The 20,168-nt window shown below is 33.1% G+C and overlaps 1 protein-coding gene and 1 pseudogene across 1 annotated transcript; one reads left to right on the top strand and one right to left on the bottom strand.

Annotated features, from left to right (window-relative positions):
• Nucleotides 1-6,104: 6,104 nt before the first annotated feature.
• Nucleotides 6,105-8,589, top strand: LOC120136515 (glycosyltransferase family 92 protein RCOM_0530710-like). Its single transcript, XM_039152525.1, has 3 exons — nt 6,105-6,208; nt 6,270-6,292; nt 8,304-8,589. Exons 1-3 carry the CDS (start codon nt 6,105-6,107, stop codon nt 8,525-8,527), a joined length of 351 nt encoding a protein of 116 aa, XP_039008456.1. The 3' UTR covers nt 8,528-8,589.
• Nucleotides 8,590-16,954: 8,365 nt separating this feature from the next.
• LOC120136514 lies at nt 16,955-19,709 on the bottom strand (annotated as a pseudogene).
• Nucleotides 19,710-20,168: the final 459 nt, after the last annotated feature.

The raw sequence follows: 20,168 nt of genomic DNA, 5'->3' as shown, positions 1-20,168 counted from the left end.
TAATTTGTTCTTTCTTTTGAGGATAAAGAGTAATCTTACAAACTCCCTAGTTTTTCCGGGTAAACTAGAACCTTTCCCTAGCTTTTACACGGGCTAAGCTAGAACCTTTCCCCTTTACAAAAGGATAAGAAATGTAAACAAGAAAACCTCTCTAAGGTAGGTGTTTACAAGATTGAGCTCACAAGAACAAAATATATACAAGAGAAAGATGAAATAAGAATGAAAAATTCTTCTCTTGTGTTTGATTGCTTGGATAGTTGTTCTATTGCTTCTTCAAGTGTCCTTAGCTTGTATTTATAGCTTGGAATGTGTTTGAAGTCATATCTAGCCGTTGGGGATGTTTTGGAGCCGTTTGGGAATGATTTTTCTGCAAAAATAGGCTGCCCAGAATGGGGGGAATCGGTACCCCTTCATAGGGAATCGATACCCCTTCATAATATTCAAATATTATGACCGTTGGGCTGATGAACAGTGAGGGAATCGGTACCCCCTTGGGGGGAATCGGTTCTCCTTTTACATACTGGAATTTTTGAGCATCGGGTACTGTTCAAACAGTGGTTTACTGTTCAAATAGTAATTTACTATTTAAATAGTAAATTACTATTCATAAAAACATTTTTGTGCTCAATTTTAAATTAAAAGAACTTTGAATTATTTTTGTAAATTTTGAATAAATTCAATTAAGTCCAAATACATTTTGTAAATTCAATTCAAGTCCAAAAACCATTTTTCCTTAAATTGTTATATCGAAACATAGTTCAACACATCCCTACCGTCAACACATCAGTCAGACATTGTTGGAGGCCAAGAAAAATCTTAAATATTTTTTAAGTCAGATCCGAGACTATCAGCTACAAAATAGGACAATCATGCCCTATTTTATGGGTAATACCGAAGTAAACCGTCAATCAACCAATAAAAACAAAGGGGATGAAGGAAATAAAAGGGAAATGAGAGAGATATTCAGGGGAGCTTTTCGAACAAAAAAATCGAAAAGAAAATCGAACAAAAAAAGGGAGACCTCATTTCGAAAAAGGAAAAGAAAAAAAGAGAAAGAGAGAGAAGAGGAAGGAAAAGCTTACCCTTGGAACCAAACCTTACCACCGGGCCTTCTAAACGTTGGTGAAAGGTTGTATTTTTCGAAGGTAAAACCTTAGATCTACGACGATTTGGGGATTTTTAGGCTTTGGGGTGTTTAGATTCGGGTTTATGGTGAGAAAATGGTTGTTTTGGGGTTTTTTTCTGATCTTCGGCCGTCGTAGACGGCGATAGAAGGCTCAGGCGAACGGTGGCCAGAGGCCGCCGGCCTCTCCCCAGCGAGGGATGGAATAGAGAAGCCAGAGAGAAATTATCTTCTCTCCTTCTAGAGAGAGAAGAGAAAAGTGAAAAATGGGGGGTTTTAGGCCGGTTTATGGGTATTTATACCCTCCTTCATACGACGTCGTTTTGGAGAGGGGTTCAGTGTTTTTGGGTGGTGGTTATACCATCTCTGCGAGCCTTTTACTTTGTAATTTGTTCATTTTAGTCACTGTATGTAAGTTTTAATTGTTATGATATGAACTCCAAGTTTACCCCCGTTTATTTTTAGTCCATCTATACTAGTTATGTTATTTTTATGTTTATTTTAGTTTTAGTACACTATTTTAATATTTTTCATTTTAATCCTGAAATTCGGTAGTGGTTGAATTACTTTTCCAGTACCTCTCTTGCTTGATATTCTTGTTTATGGCCATGACTTTCGATTGTTTTACAGTTTAATCCTTAAATTTAATATTTTTAATTCTGAAAAGTGTTATTGGTTTATTTATGATTGAAGTGCCTAACATATAAAGTATTTGTATTGGTTGCCTTGATCTCTTGTTAGTTTTATAGTTTAATCCCTAAATTAATCATATTTATTATTTTAATGCTTCACTTACATGTTTATAAATTTCTTGCTAATCGAGATACTTTCATATATTATTTTATATGAGGAATTTAAGGAAACGCCCCTTAACTGACAATGAGTGTGCTTCTATTAATTGCTCGAATAAAATAATACCTTTTATTGTTTAAATGATTTTCTTTTATATTTTTTATTATTTTTATTTTATATATTTGTTGTATTTAAAAAGTTTTAGGGCAATATTATTTTGTACGAGGAATCCATAAAAATACCCCCTTAACTAACTAGGAAGGTATTTTCGAGGAATGTTCGTACAAAATAATATCCCTTTTAATTTTTCTAAAAAAATATCACAAATCAAATGTATATTGAAATTTGCCAATTTCAATATTTAGATGACGTATAATCGATTAGGTACCGATTTCGGGCGTCTTGGGGGTGCTAATCCTTCCCCACGCGTAATCAACTCTCGAACCCTTTTTCAAAATGAATTTTTGATTAAATGCATATCTTTTTTTATCTTTTAAAATTATTTTTCTTAAAATTATTTTAAAATGTATTTTTAGGTATCGATCTACCTTACTAAAGGTTGATGGCGACTCCAAAAATATTTATTTGTTTTATTTTAAAACTCAATCTTTTCCCAAGATTAAGTTGGATCGATCCCCGCCATAGCCTCAAAAAGTTTAAAGACCATTCCGACAAGATATTTTTTATATGTTAATATTTAAATAATTACATTAGGTTAATATTTATTAATTTTTATACTAAATTAAATTTTGAAGCTGATATATATCAAATGGGAAACAGTATACTCATGTAAGATCGAATATAAAATTAATTATATTCAGACGACTCAAACGACTTAAAATATCGTATGTTCTTTTGTTTTAAATCTATATTATGAGATAATGGATAATTTTCGTGTAATTTATTTAATTATATGTTTTGGATGTAGTAATTTGAGATGGAATAAGCTACAAGATGTTCTTCCTTCTAAAATTTGTGAGCTTAAGAGTCTAACATATCTATAAGAAGTACCTAGAAGTATTTTTTCATGTTATGATAATCAAGATTGTTGCTTTCTACTAACCAAAAAATTGATTAGGTATATCAGTTTCAACAATTTTAAAGGGGAGATCGCAAAGGAGTTAACAATAGTGTATAAGTAGATTCATTAGATATAAAGATAAAATGGTTAAGGAATACACATTTTAGCTTTTATCCCACATTGTCAAGAAACATAAGTTAAACACTCTAATATGCCTATATAAGCTAACTCTATTAAGATCTTCAACTCATGGAATTAATGTGTATTAAATTATGATATTAGTCCCTACAGTTTTATATTTTTAATTTTTTAATGTATATTTTTTAAATAGAGAAAATCGCCTCAGTGACCAAAAATGCCTTATAATATACGATTTTAACCAACTTTTTTTGGATTTGCCAAAATGACCAATAAAATCGCAATGCGATCTCTAATTCGCAACGCGATTTTCAGTATTGCAAATTCGCGTTGCGATAGTTGAAAATCGCGTTGCGATAGTCTACAGTGTCGTTGCTATTTTCCATTTCGCGTTGCGATAGTCTACAGTGTCGTTGCGATTTTCCATTTCGCGTTGCGGTAGTGTACAGTGTCGTTGCGATTTTCCATCTCGCGTTGCGATAGTCTACAGTGTCGTTGCGATTTTCCATTTCGCGTTGCGATAGTCTACAGTAAATTAAAAAAAGATTTTGTTTCTTAAGAATTTTCTCTAAAAAGATAGTATCCGCGCGGACGTGTCGAAGACACGTATTACCACGACCACGACCACGACCACGACCACGACCACGACGACGACCACGACCACGGCGAGACGGACGGCGGCGGCGGCGCGCGAGAGTCCCCCTTGTTCTCTTTCACTCAACAAGGAAATGGAAATCCAAGCCTTAAATACACTTCCATATAGTGTTTCCAATACTATGTGGGATTGAGCATTACTCAACACTTCAAAGAAAATATAGCAATTTTTGTAGCATGTTTCCCACTTAATCCATATCTAAAACATTTTATCATTTTATCAAGAGAATTAAAAGAGTTGTAGATATCTACATTTCAATTCAAACTTATACATATAGTTTTAATATGATAAAATGTTTTAATATTTTTAGATATGTATTAAGTAGTAAACATACTACAAAAATTGCTATATTTTCTTTGAAGTGTTGAGTAATGCTCAATCCCACATAGTATTGGAAACACTATATGGAAGTGTATTTAAGATTGTATTTCCCATTTCCTTGTTGAGTGAAAGAGAACAAGGGGAACTCTCGCGCGCCGCCGCCGTCGCCATCTCGGGTCGGGTCGTGGTCGTGGTCGTGGTCGTGGTAATACGTGTCTTCGACACGTCCGCGCGGATACTATCTTTTTAGAGAAAATTCTTAAGAAACAAAATCTTTTTTTAATTTACTGTAGACTATCGCAACGCGAAATGGAAAATCGCAACGACACTGTAGACTATCGCAACGCGAAATGGAAAATCGCGTTGCGATTTTCAACTATCGCAACGCGAAATGGAAAATCGTGTTGCGATTTTCAACTATCGCAACGCGAAATGGAAAATCGCAACGCGATTTTCAACTATCGCAATGCGAAATGCAACGCGAATTTGCGATAGTGGAGATCGCAATGCGAATTAGAGATCGCATTGCGATTTTGTTGGTCATTTTCGCAAATCCAAAAAAAATTGGTCAAAATCGTATATTATCTGAGATTTTTGGTCACTGAGTTATTTTCTCTTTTAAAAATGCTTTGAAGGATGATGTAGACTTATGGAAGGCGTGTTTCATGATTCGTGTCTTTCGTATATGTCAGAGGTTCTGCACCTTCCCTTACATGGCGTCAGTTCGAACAGAATCCCACGAAGGCGCGAATGGTTATTCATGTTTTGTCAGAAAAAGTACTAGAATAATAATATTATGAGAAAGTGTGTCTGACAGATAATTAATAAGTTGAGGGTGAAATTTTGGTAAAATTGTCCTTTTAATGACTCAAAAGTGTCAACCTTAACTCAGGGTTACGTGGTAAGTTCTGAGACCATGGGTCGTACCTCGAGAAAAGTGGGCCCATGTCCAATCATGGTAGATTGCATAAATGAACACGAAACGTAGCAAATCTGCTGCATCAGGCAGTATTCTAAGCTTTCCAAATGATACCACGTGGCTTAGATGAAGTCTTTTCGTCGTTCCATATACCATACTAATCTTTTAGTTTCATTTTCAAACTTGATTTTGAGAAATTCAATAATGTATTTTTGTCATATATCATATAATTAAATAATTTAAATAACTTAGATCGAACGCAATTAAAATAATAATCACATTTATATAGTTTAATTTTTTATTTTCTTAATATTAATAAATTAAGATGTATACATATGTATAAGATTTCAAATGATCATATTCTTTTTAATAATTGTTTAAATTTTCATATAGTTTTAGTTTCACATAATTAAGGGATCTGATATATCATTCTCATTATTCTATCATATCTCGAACACATACATCTTGCAATTTATTGTGATAAATTTAACAACATTCTTTATTAGGGATCTGATATATCATTCTTACCGTTTGAAAAAATAACAATGATGTTGAAGTATCATCATAAATAATGTCATATCATTATTGAAAAAAATTAAAAAAAATTATCAGGTCAATAATTCTGTTTATTTTTTAACAATAGATTATCAAAACATAATCAAACGTTAAGTATAATTTTATAAAAAAAGGTTGGATAACCAAAATAGAACCAAAGTGATTATTGGATGACTAAATACATAGTTTAGCCAAAACTTTAATAAACAACTTGAGTAGATTTTTACCATGACGAGGACGAAGTGGCGGAATCTGATGGTGGTGAGCCGGTTAGGTAAAATGGAAAGACGCATCTCGAAACACAGAGGATCATCATCGAGAAAACTGAGTAAAAAAGTAACGATCGAATTTAAACCGACACGAACGGTCGTAAAATCAGAGGATGATTTTGATAGCAGCCTCTCTTTATCGTCCCTAAATGTTCTCTCTTTTTTCATTTTCCTTTCGGTTCTTGAGTACTGAGAAGAAGATCCAAACAACCAATACTATTTTTATGGATTTAAACCCACCCTGCGATCTTCGAGCCAACGACTCAGATCAATGAGAAAGTTGTTTGTTGTTCCCAAACCAACGGAAATCGATGAGGTTCTGTAGGCGAAACTACGTCGTTTCCCCACGCAGATTTTTCTGGTTCGCTGCTTTCATCGTCTCCTCCTCCGTTCTTTTCAGTGGCTTCTCCTACTCCCAGATTTTTCTGGTTCGCTGCTTTAATCGGCTCCTCCGTTCTTTTCAGTGGCTTCTCGGACTCCTTTCGCTTTCTTTTTGGAGGTAATTTAATCTTTTTAATTCATCCGTAGTTTAAGTGTTTATTATTTTTTAGGGTAAAGTATAGTAATGGTCACTGAACATTTCTGAAGCTTGCATTTAGGTCCCCAACATTTAAAACTTGTAATACAGTCCCCAACATTTATTCCGTTTGCAATATGGTCCCCAACTTAAACCACAGTTAGAAAATTAGGATAAATTATATAAATGGTCATTGAATTTTTCAGTCACTTGAATTTAGGTCCTTAACTTTTAAAACTTGCAAAACAGTCATCAATTTCATTCTAAACCCCAATTTCCAAAGTAATTCAATTTTATTCTAAACCCTAAATTCCAAAATACTTAAATTAAATTCAATTATGTCAAATTATTATTTAATTTTATCTTATTTCATGTGATACATATTTTTTTATATAAATATAATAGTATAATTCTTATCTGTTGAAGAAATTTTTTAATTAAAAAAAGTAGTTAGCTGTTGAAGAAATTTTTTAATTAAAAAAAGTAGTTAGGATATAGAAGATGTTGAAAATAATTCGAATTTTAAATTTATAAAATGTTATTTTGACGTATAAATAAAAGTGTAAACTACTCGGTTGACAACTTAACTATCTAGCCCTTTTTACTTTTGTCATCGATCTTTTAAATTTAACAATCATACCACATAATTATTTAACTGTTTCAACTAAGCCACTAGTCGTTATCAATTGATAAAAATGATGATGTGGCAGTTAAAAAGAATTGGCATTATTATACATTCAGTCTTTATTATTTATATAATCAATTTGGTCCTAAATTAAATAAAATTTAATAAATTAATCATTTAATTAGGATCTGACATGTGTTAGCACATGATCATGACACGTGTCATTGGTGACACGTGTTACCACCTAATTATTTATATATGCTATCAATTTGGTCCTAAATTAAATAAAATTTAATAAATTAATCATTTAATCAGGATCTGACATGTGTTAACACATGATCATGATATGTTATTGGTGACACATGTCACCTCTTAATTAGAAGAAAATTAAGTTACAAAGAAGTAAAATTTGGGTCTTGGGCAAACTAAAACCTGAGTCACGCAAATGAAAGATACAGGGTGGAGTCACTAAGCTAACACCATCGTTTGTGTTAAGAGATATACAATAATACATATACTAATAGTATGACCAATGCCAGAAAAAAAAGAATATAATGTAAAATGGAAATAATGAGATTTGAACTTCGGCAAAAAATTTGAAAGCAATAAATGATGGGAAAATATTATATTTTTTACAATAAAAAAATATTATATTTGATAAATTGTTTGATAGATTTAATATATTTTTTAAATATTAGTTGATACAATATTTTAAAAGAATAAATTTAAGATTTATATATTTTTAAACTAAAATTAATAATTATATTTTTCATATTTATAATTCATGATTATATATATAATCTTAAGTTGAGTATTTCTAATATAATTAATAATTTTAATTTCTTATTAAAAATAAAATATTCAAAAAATATAAATGATTCATACATTAATATAAGAATATATTTTTTATTTATACATCTAAATATAAATATACATTTATATAAATATATTTTTATTCGTTGTGTCTGTGCCTTGAACTCTTTCTTCAAGCCTATATTACCTTAAATTGAAGTACTTTAGAATTTAATTGAAGTATTTTAGAATTTATGGTTTAGAATAAAATTGAATTACTTTGGAAATTGGGGTTTAGAATGAAATTGATGATGTTTTGCAAGTTTTAAAAGTTGGGGGACCTAAATTCAAGTGACTGAAAAGTTCAATGACCGTTTATATAATTTATCTTAATTTTCTAACTGTGGTTTAAGTTGGGGGACCATATTGCAAACGGAATAAATGTTGGGGGACTGTATTGCAAGTTTTAAATGTTGAGGACCTAAATACAAGCTTCAGAAATGTTCAGTGATCATTACTATACTTTACCCTATTTTTTATTGTTAATCTTGTTTGAATGTATTTTTTTTAAAACAGGAAAGTTCCAGCCTGTGTTGAGTTTCTCCCGCAGAGCTTCAACTGTGAACGCCGTCGTTTCCGACGATTTTCCGGTTACTCAGGTACTCTCGATTCGTGAAATCGATTTGCTCCCCGATCAAGGTATACTTTTCCTGACATACCCTCCGTCGGCTCGTTTATTTTCTAAAGAGGAACTCGACTGCGTTTACCTCTCGGCTAGTAACGGTACCACCTCATCCTAGCCTTGCCTTAAGCTGTTCCCGGATCGTGTTGAAGCCGAACAGCTGGGTGAGCAGATCGTGCGTCGTCCTAGTGATCCACGTGGATTGTTTGTAACGGTTGGTTCGGAGTCAATTGAGGTCCTCTCATCTGGTCCCACTATCGGTGGGACTCACTGGCGTACGAAGCTTTGGTCGATAACGATAACACGACGGTGTTTTTGTCAAGGGGATTAATTTATAGCCGGAAAGAGTTTCCAATGCTTCAAGATTTGAGTGCGTGTACGGCTGGGATTTGAGCAGGTCGAAACCATCGGTAAGATAAGAGGTTTTATCTATTGCTCAAGAGATCGTGCGGTGTAGAACGCCGTTTAGTGTTTTGAATAATTAACAAAAAGTCAACGGTTCAGTTAAGGTTTCAGTTAGGATCGAGGGCAGAGGATATTACCTTCCATAGCCCGACTAGGGTTCTTGTCAGATTCCGGTCATTACCCGGTACTGATCCGGAAACCACATGAAGTATGTGTTTGCACCATGGCACGTAACCAAGCGAGATTTCTGAAGGAATGGGTCATGTACCATGCCTAAGATCGGGGTCCGACGTTGGTACATTTACTATAACAACAGCCTCGACGATAACAATAAAGTAATCGAATTGTTGTTAATACCGGTTTCAACATTTGGAGGCACATTTGGCCATGGGTTAAGACCCAAGAAGGAAGGTTCTCTCATTGTGCATTGCGAGCTAGGGATTCATGTGAATGGGTCGAGCTCATCGACATAGACGAGTTCTTTCACTTACCATCAGGGTTACTTTTACACGATGTAGCTATTGTTTCTGTCCAGGTTCTAGTTGTGTTTTATTTATTATTATTATTATTATTATTTTAATTATTATTATTTTAATTATTACCGGTTACAAATTGGCCCAATCCAGATTGTAAACTGGGCCCAAGATAAACAACACCCAAGCCCAATGGAAATCTAAGCCTAACAACAGAGATTCAGGCCCAGTAAGGAGCCCACTCGTGTGGCCCAAACCCAATTAGGGTTTTACTCCTTTTGCTTCAATCGTCTCATGCCATAATCATTGGATCAGATCTGATCCAATAATCCAAGTTGACCCAAATTAGGGTTTTGCCATACCCATAAGACACCAGAACCAAGTCGTCGCCGACTGAAGATGGATCATCCGTCACCAGCGCCTGTCATTTGAATCGATCTTAACCTTCGTTACTGCCCAGAGGAGAATGTAGGGATGACAAGATTGGAACCCGTGACATTTTGTATCCAAAACAAAGACGCTACCAAGCTGCGCCACATCCCTTTCAATTGGTTACGGTGTGTAGAGAATCTCTGTCCTATTTTCCACATCGTTATTTCCTCCATCGATATCCAATTAATTTATCTTGTCATTTCTTCTTTCTAGTTTTTCTTTTTTTATATACTAAATATCATCCCGCCGCTCCTACCAACGCTTACTTACTTATGAGCAAAAAGGGTTAAAAAATTCAGCCCTTTGAATAAGCGAGGCTTTCCCGATAGAAATAGTTGCATGCGAGGAGATCCCAATTCCGTGTATCCGGTTAAGCAAGCCCTGCCGCCAGCTTCCACCCAAACAAAAAACATGAGCGCCTAGCGCGAAAGGTTGCTTTACTAAATAATATAAGACGCGTTAGCGATTTAGTTTTCAATAAGGGGCGGAGCTTGAAGAAGCGAAGCGAGCCTAGAGTAGCAGCCTATTACGTTTTTCAGGCCCCGAAACTTGATATTCTATTAAAGCGCTAGCGCCCCTATAGAGTAAGGGTCTTCTGCTATCAATGAAACCGAAAGCAAAAATACAGTTCGTGCGTTTTGTATAGATCGAGACTTGTAGCTTGATTCTTTAGTCATTCTATACTGGGAAGAATTGCAGGAAATCGTTCGATTCTTCCTATTTATTTCTCAATGATATCCGACGATCAAGACAATTCCCGTGAAACTTTTTCATTCGCCTCCCCGTTGCATGAGCCGTCGTCGATGAGTTTCCAAGCCGCCATCGTCAGCAACAGACCCAAAATAGTAACAAAAAACAATCATGACAATCAACTATCAACCCTAATCCAATACCCATTTAAAAAAAGAGAAAATAACCTCAGTGACCAAAAATGCCTTATAATATACGATTTTAACCAACTTTTTTTGGATTTGCCAAAATGACCAAAAAAATCGCAATGCGAAATAAAAATCGCAATGCGAAATAAAAATCGCAACGCGATCTCCAGAATCGCAAATCAGCTCCCAGAATCGCAACGCGATTATGAAGAATCGCAATGCGATAGTACAAATTCGCATTGCGATTTTCCAGAATCGCAACGCGAATATGAAAATCGCAACGCGAACATATAAATCGCAACGCGATTCTGACTATCGCAACGAGTATCCGTAAAATCGCATCGCGTATCCGTAAATCACAACGACAATACGTAAAATCGCAACGCGTATCCGTAAATCGCAACGAGAATACGTAAATCGTAATGCGTATCCGTAAATCGCAACGACAATACGTAAAATCGCAACGCGTATCCGTAAATCGCAAAGCGATTTTTAAAGCGCCATTAGAGTCGTTACGCGTATTTTATTTTCAAATTCCAAACACGAATATTAATTATTTGGAACACTGAACCGTCCACAGTATATCCCGTAATCGCAACTCATAACCTAAAACCTAAAATCACAACTCAGTCTCATCTCCATCTCTCACTCTCTACGACGAAATCCGTCCCCATCTCCGAAGATTCCGTCCCCATCTCCGGCGAAATCCCTCACAACCATTCACTGTCAGAAATCCCTCACAATCATTCAGAAATTGAAAATCAACCTCCGAGGGTTAGTTTTTTAATTATTTTTATTTTGAAATTTTTGCATTATTTTAAGTTTTTCATATTGAAATTGATGATAAGTTTACTAGTAATTTTAATAATAGATTAACCATTTCACTTAGATTTCTTATTAAATTCATTCGATTGTTGTCAATACTGCTAAACTGTTTAGTCTTTAACCCTATGAAGTTAGTATTTGTCTTTGTTTTGTCTTTTGGTTGAAGTAATGCAATACATTAAAGTTTCAATTTGCAGAAGAAGAATAGTTTCTAAACTTAAAATCGCAACATGAAAATGAAAATTGCAACATGAAAATGACTATCGCAACGAGATAAATAAAAATCGCAACGAGAGAATTGCAACGCGAAATGAAAATCGCAATGAGATAATTTACTGTTTGTAGGTTTTAGATGTGTAGAAAGTGTTGTTAAACATATTTACTCTTTTTGGTTTGAAAATGTTTGGTTAAGTAGCTAGAATTAAAGAATTTGTTGTTTGTAGGTTTTAGATGTGTAGAAAGTGTTGTTGATTCAATGTTTGGTTTCTGCAGGTTAATCCTGAAGTGAGCTGCGTGAAATGGATGTATGGGTGCAAAAGTTGATTTCATTATTATTTTTTGATTGTTTAATTAATTTGTAAAAGATGATTTGTAAATGTTGATTTGTTTAATTGATGTGTACATAATATTTGTGCTTGTTTAATTGATTGAAATGTAATAGTTGATTTGTTGATTTCAATATGCATTATGTTGAATGCAAAACAGACTATCGCAACGCGGAAATGACTATCGCAACGAGAGAATCGAAATGCGAAATGAAAATCACAACGAGTGAATCGCAATGCGAAAATGAAAATCGTAACGCGAAATTTTCGCGTTACGATTTTCATTTTCGCATTGCGATTCACTCGTTGCGATTTTCATTTCGCATTGCGATTCTCTCGTTGCGATTTTATACAGTTAATCTTAGTCATTCATATCATTTTTTTTTCGTTTTATACTATATCAACCGATTTTGTCGAAAAAAATATTATCATATCCGACCATTATAGATAATAATTTGGATAATATATATTTTTGAATTTTAAGAATTGCCATGTCAAGATTATACGATAAAATAACTAGACTTGGACCCTCCTTTCAATTAATAAAAATTTGAATAATCAATTAAGGTTGGTTTTTATGTAAAATAGTCAGAATCAAATTCCAAATGCATTTGATAAAAGAGAAAACATTAAAATCTTTAAAAATTTATATACTTTTAACATTATTATAAAATATAATTATATTTAAATATATTTGAATTTATAATTTTTATATATTATAATAATAATGTCAATTAAACTAATATTCAATCAACTTATATTTGAATATGATATTTTTAATTAATTTAAAAAAACAAACACTTATTTCACTTTATTTTTAATCATATAAGTGAAATAATAGATAGATATTTCAGTGTTCGTTTTGTAGGCTCAATGTTGTTGTGGTTATGCCGTGACTTTTGAATGTTTACAAAATATACATTTGATGAGTTTTGCGCGATAAACTTGAAAGAATGGCAAAAACCCAACTATGGTTGTCAATGCTGGGAAATAATAGTGATATTATGGTGGGGAAATAATGAAGGTAATTGGATTTACAAGTTTGGGAGTCGCCCAACCCTTTGTGTTGATTGTAGGCACTTCATGGTATCTTATTACGTACACGGAGACTATATTTTAAAAAATGGAGATTGAATCAGATAATTTACAAGCGGTTCAGATCCATCCGTTGATTGGAAAGTGAAGATCAATTATGTTTTTACAGAGTAAAATATCATTATGAATACACTAACAAAAATCAATCGTGATAAATATGCAGGTAAATGATTTTTTAACGACTGTCTATTAAAATTAACAGTGATGAGATTGAAGGATATCATCAAGCCACTATAACTTATATATATATAAAATTAAGTGCGTAGATAAATATAATTTTTTTTGTCATATATTATCTAAGAACTTACAAGTTTTAATTTAAAGAGTCACTTATATGATTAAAAATAAAGTGAAATAAGTGTTTGTTTTTTTAAATTAATTAAAAATATCATATTCAAATATAAGTTGATTGAATATTAGTTTAATTGACATTATTATTATAATATATAAAAATTATAAATTCAAATATATTTAAATATAATTATATTTTATAATAATGTTAAAAGTATATAAATTTTTAAAGATTTTAATGTTTTCTCTTTCATCAAATGCATTTGGAATTTGATTCTCAAGACTATTTTACATAAAAACCAACCTTAATTGATTATTCAAATTTTTATTAATTGAAAGGAGGGTCCAAGTCTAGTTATTTTATCGCATAATCTTGACATGGCAATTCTTAAAATTCGAAAATATATATTATCCAAATTATTATCTATAATGGTCGGATATGATAATATTTTTATTCGACAAAATCGGTTGATATAGTATAAAACGAAAAAAAATGATATGAATGACTAAGATTAACTGTATAAAATGCGAAACCAAAATCGCATTGCGATTTACGTATTCTCATTGCGATTTACAGATACGCGTTGCGATTTACGTATTCTCGTTGCGATTTACGGATACGCGTTGCGATTTTACGTATTGCCGTTGTGATTTACGGATACGCGTTGCGATTTTACGTATTGTCGTTGCGATTTACGGATACGCGTTGCGATTTTACGGATACTCGTTGCGATAGTCAGAATCGCGTTGCGATTCTGGAAAATCGCAATGCGAATTTGTACTATCGCATTGCGATTCTTCATAATCGCGTTGCGATTCTGGGAACTGATTTGCGATTCTGGAGATCGCGTTGCGATTTTTATTTCGCATTGCGATTTTGTTGGTCATTTTGGCAAATCCAAAAAAGGTTGGTTAAAATCGTATATTATAAAGCATTTTTTGTCACTGAAGTTATTTTCTCTTTAAAAAATATCAAAATCCTACCAAATCTGGGATATTAACTAGGGAAATTATTCCCCTATTACAAGACCTCATAATTTTATCCGAGAAATCAATCATAAATCAAAGGGGACAAAGAGAAAAAAGAGGAAGAATCAGAAATCGAAAAGAAGAAAAAATGAAATAGAAGGTAACAACAACAAAAAAACGGAGGGGAGCAGATGAAGGGATAACAACCATTTGAAGAACATAAAAAAAGGAACAAAATTTCGAAAGAGATTCGAACAGTAAGAATGAAAAGAATAAGGAAATTACCCTTCTCTTTGTAGAATATTTTCATCGTTCGTCGGGGCCGAAGAGCTTCCAAATTGGAGATAATTCCTTCATCGCCTAGATTGAGATTTAGCGGGATGTCGTTTTCTTTGGGGAGTTTTAAAAGGGGTCATTGTCAGGTTCAAAAGGGAGGGGACTTTGGTTCCCTCTTCCCTGATCATCGGTGCTGTCTTTGGTGATGGCCTCGGGGAAGGGGTTTCTTCTCCCTTTCTCTAGTGTGGGAAAAGAGAGAGAGAAGGGGGAGAGCATGACTGGAGATTAAAAAAATGAAAATAGGGTTTCAAAGGAAACCCTTAAAACGGGTTATATATCAACATCCATGCGGTGTCGTTTTGGCCATAGGGGGACTGAGAGCCTGTTATGGGATAATATCAATTTTGGTCCTCTTTTCTTTGTAATATTACATTTTAGCCATTATATGGAAATTTTTTTATCTCATTTTGAGCATGCATCTTTTAATATTTATGTTTAAGTCACCATTTTATACATTATGCCATGTTTGTTAATATTTGACTCTGACCATGATGTTTATGAATCTTTTATTTTGGTCTCTACTTTGTATAGATGTCTTTAGGTAAATTTATTATTTATCCCTCCATGTTTCTGGTTTATTTGATTGTAGTCCTTAATGTCATTTATGGTTTATCTGCAGTTTTAGTGCCTTTGTTGTCTAATATCTTCGATTGATAGTCTGATTGTTGTTAGTATTGTTATTTAAGTCTTTTAAGTTAATATTAACATGATTTTGATCCTTTGAATTACTAAGTATGCTTAGTTTCTTATGTTTGAATTCTAGTCTGCAATGATTCTATATTTTTATTTCACCCCTTTACATATTTGTACGTATATGTGTGCTATATTACATATATTATAGTTTTATCTACTTTTGCATGAAATAAATATATTCCATTTACCGTCTTATATGCATGTGTTTTTCTGTATACATTCTATAATATTATTGTATTCCTTATATATACCTAGTAGATATATATATGTATGCATGTACATATTTATTTATGTCATATATTTGTCATTTATGTATTAATGCATATGCATCTTGTCTTTCCTTGAATTACTTTTGCGTGCTAGTTTTATAAATATATTTTATTTGAATATTTCCAAGAATATTCGATTTAGAATAAGTGTACCGTCTTATAGAAGTAGTGTGATTCAATACAATATTCGAACGAATGGTGAACTTGAAATAAATCGAATATTTTCATTTATTAAATGATAGTAATATTTTAATTTTATTTCATTCTATTTGGTGATATTTTATTTTATTTTTATCAAGTTTAAAATTTTTCATTGACAATTTATGTTCTTTTTAGAAGAAGTGACAGATTATTTCTTGCAAACCTTGATATTAATTCTTGATATAATTTAATACTTTTAAATAATTCGGGAGGAATATTCTTTTGTGGAGAAGAAATAAAAGAGATAACATTCCTATTGGAGGACGTGTCAATCTCGATATTTCATTTTTAATAAAAGATTTTTCTCTGATAAATTATTCCAAATCCAATAAATGGATCATATTAATTATTGATGTGAATTCATAATGTCCATCATTTATGATAATGTGTAAGTGACTAAGTATCAATTTTGGGCGTTGTAGGGTGCGTAGTCGTCCCAACGCGTAATCGACTCCCGAACTTAAAAAGAATCTTTGACAAGCGCAAATCAGTTTTTTGTCTTAAAAATGATTTTTCTTAAAATTATTTTAAATGACGTTTTTAGTTATTCGACATACTTAGCCCAAAGGTCGATGGTGACTCCAATTCAAAACAATTCAAAACAAAAAAAATCCCAATTTCCTTTAAATAAGTCATAATTGTTTTTTTAATATAAAAATTGTTTGAAAAAAAATAGTTATGACACATGACATGATCCAAAATTTAACTAGTTCTGAAAATCGATCCAAGAGCATTCCAGTCGGAGAGATATGTCTCTTGTCACAGTTTTGGACTATCAGGACTCAAACAGATGCCACGACAAGGCGTGATGGTCGGATACACGTGTCGGATGGCGTTTCTCAAGAGACACAAGAGTATAGTCAAACCCGAAGCACTGAATTCGACATTGATCAACATTGTGCATCACTTTCATCTGAGGGATGAATTTAGATTCATAGATGTTGATAGAAGAATGGTGGTTGTGAACTACTACAAATACTAAGTGTGGGAAGTGTTCAAAGAGTTCTATAGGAGGGTGGCTACATATGTGGTTGATTGGAAAGATGATCAAAATGCAGGGTCCAAGGATCGAGCCCCTGGGCTAGGGGCTAAACCGGTAGAACCGGATGATTGGTCGAGTCGGTTTTGTGAGGTTACGGACACTGGGCTAAAAGATATGGTGTTGCAGAACTTTGGTGACCCAGAAAATTCCCTTCTGCCATGGCAGACTGCAGATAATGAAATAACAAGGTTATTGTAATAAACTGTGTTTTTTCTTCTTTAATGATACAAAATTTATATAGAAAATGTATCTTCTGCGCACATAACATGTTAGGATTTTGAATAAATTATATGGATGGTTGCTTGTGTTTTCGGTTCATTTGATTTGTTCACTGGTTCAAAAAAAAGAGTGGTTTTTGTTCCTTATATTATCGATTCATTCGATTTTAGTTTCTCGATCATTAATTCTTGTTAACTCATTAATTGAGGACTGTGTTGACAATTAAAAAATAAAATAAAATAAAAGGAGGAAGAGGAGGAGGAGAAGAAGTAAAAGAAGATTCTTTAAATCAATAATCAAAATCGAAGACGAAGACGAAGACGAAGACGAAGACGAACAAATAAAAATATAAGGAATTACCGGTATAACTTCCTCTAGAATTTTTTAGGGTTAATGTTATCGAATTATGGCTCAAGTTTTTAATTTCAAAACGTCTTAACTTTGTCGATTAAAAGTTAATTTTCAATTTATTTATTTTTAATTAAGTTGAAAGTGATTACAAAGTAATTTACGTTCTAAGTACTCTCAACCATTTAACAATGAACGTTCAATCACCTTTATCTAAAATCGTTGATGCTCAAATCCGTAATTTCTTGAAAAAATAATAATTCTTTTAACTAATGAAAAAATATAGTTCGTGCTAATTTTTAATTTACTTAAACCATATTTAAATAAACAAATCAAACTTTAACTATTATATTAGCTTAGGTTTAAAATACTAGATAATATTATCAAAATTTAAATGAATTGTTGAGAGGTTAAATGTACATAATAAAAATAATCATATCTAACTTATTATATTTTTAATATAAAATTTAGAAGGCAAAAAGACACATAAGGTACTTGTACTTTTTAAAAAATTAATATGATCCTCAAATTTAGAAAAAGAATCTAACATGACTTTTTAGCAAATGGTTTTCGTTGTTGATCGTTATAATATTGACATGACATCCTATAGTGTTGACGTGATAATCCAAATAATTGGTGATATAGTTGATGGTGTGACATATGAATTAAATTGATTTTTTATTTAGTTCGATGATAAAATTAATTTTTAAAGTTTAAGGCTTATTTGATTTTTTAAGGGTAAACTACGCCAAAGGTCACTGATGTTTGGGTAAGTTTTCATTTCATCACTAATGTTTCAAAAGTTACAAATCAGTCACTAATGTTATCGTTTGTGACAAAATGGTCACTGGCCATTAACAGCTGTTATCTGTTGAGTTGGATCATTGACCGCCATTTTGACTGGCTCTTCTTCTTCTTCAACCCATTCCCCATCTTATTTTTCTTCACTTTTCTTCTTCTTTCTTTCTCTTCACTTTTCTTATTTTCCTCTTTACCAAAGTTTCAACGGCACAGAATGATAAGCTGAAGCATATACCTGTTGTAAAGTATTCGGGGGCAATGTATCCTCTCGTTCCAATGACCCCTGAACTAACATGTGATTGGTCTTCTAAGGGTCCATACCTAGCCAGCCCGAAGTCTGATAGTTCTGGATTGAAATCCTGCAACATGACGCTTAGCTTAATGAATACTTTGTGCAGCGAGGATTGATGGAAACATCGTGAGGATGCGTCTGTGTAAGTCAGACGCATTAAAAATAAGTATCATGGAAGGAAACAGACTGCATCAAGAAGGACATTGGACGCTTTAAGGTCCCGATGAATGACTGGCCTTGCACAACTGTGAAGGTAGTCTATTGCCCTTGCTATTCCAATAGCTATTTTGATTCTTCTACTCCAGTTTAGCTCTGTATCATTCTCTGCCATTTACAGCGCGTTAGTTCCATGATTGTATCAACCAATTTTCTCTGGTCATATTAAGTTATTGAGCTCTACCACTCAAGAGATGGGTATCCAAGCTTCCCCTGCACATGTACTCATAAACCACAATCCTATGGTCTCTCTCATTGCAATAGCCCAGAAGTTTCACCATATTTGGATGATTTAATGTCTTTAGAAACGTCAATTCATTCTGAAATCAACAAAAAACATTCCTCTCAGATATAGTGAAACTGAAGGTGGATAACTGGATCAGAACCAAACCTGCCATTCTTTGTCGCTCTATACCCCTCTTCTTCCGAGCACCTTGATAGCAACCGCCTTGCCAGTGTCGGGCTTTGCAGCACTCATACTGTGTTGATTTATATATCCTAAATACACTCTTCCAAAACCGCCTTCACCGATTATGTTCTCGTCACTGAATTTATGGGTGGCAGCCCTCAAGTCGCTGTAATAAAAGCTGTTGACGTTTCGGCCAGGAACCCATGCAAGTTTTTTCACCCTTGAAACTGGCCAATCTCTTGGAGTCGTTGGGGAACCATGTCGTTTGCTCTTCTTTCGGTTTTCTAGAAAGGAAATAGAAAACTAGAACATAGTCTTAGAAAAGGAACTCTATTTTCACATCGTATTGGGGACTCGATTTGTTTTCGTACCTTTACGTGAATGTGAAGAAGCATCCTTGTTTCTCTCCTGGCGTGTTGCACTGCGTTGTTCATCTTTACAATGGTTTGCTGGATCATGAATGAAAAACAACAGGATGGGATCATTCATGGTTAAGACAACAAGCAATGGGTGATCAATAAAGCAGTGATTTACATTTAGAAGATTGCGAAGGACCAGATGAAGTGAAAAAAAGTGAAGAAAAAGAGAGAAGAAGATAAGTGAAGAAAAATAAGATGGGGAATGGGTTGAAGAAGAAGAAGAGCCCGTCAAAATGGAGGTCAACGATCCAACTCAGCATATAACGGTCTAGCTGTATTTTTCGTCACGCCTATTAACGGCCTGTGACTATTTTGTCACAAACAATAACATTAGTGACCGATTTAGCTTTTGAAACATTAGTGGTAAAAACGAAAACTTACCCAAAAATAAGTGACCATTGACGTAGTTTATCCATTTTTAAAAATAAAATATTTTAAATCTAATATAAAAATATTTAAAAAATTAAATATAATAAAATACCAAAAATAAAATTTAAATTGCTCAAACCAAATTCAAAAACCTCGACCGTTAGAAAATCGTATCATCATCTCCGTAGAAGAAGCGTTTTCCCTTCCCCTTTCTTTTTCTCACTAAGAAAAG

Source organism: Hibiscus syriacus, unplaced genomic scaffold (genome assembly GCF_006381635.1).
Source record: "Hibiscus syriacus cultivar Baekdansim isolate YM2019G1 unplaced genomic scaffold, ASM638163v2 tig00110633_pilon, whole genome shotgun sequence".
Lineage (NCBI taxonomy): Eukaryota > Viridiplantae > Streptophyta > Magnoliopsida > Malvales > Malvaceae > Hibiscus > Hibiscus syriacus.
Note: the sequence above shows the minus strand (reverse complement) of the source record. Positions and strands in the feature narration are given on the sequence as shown.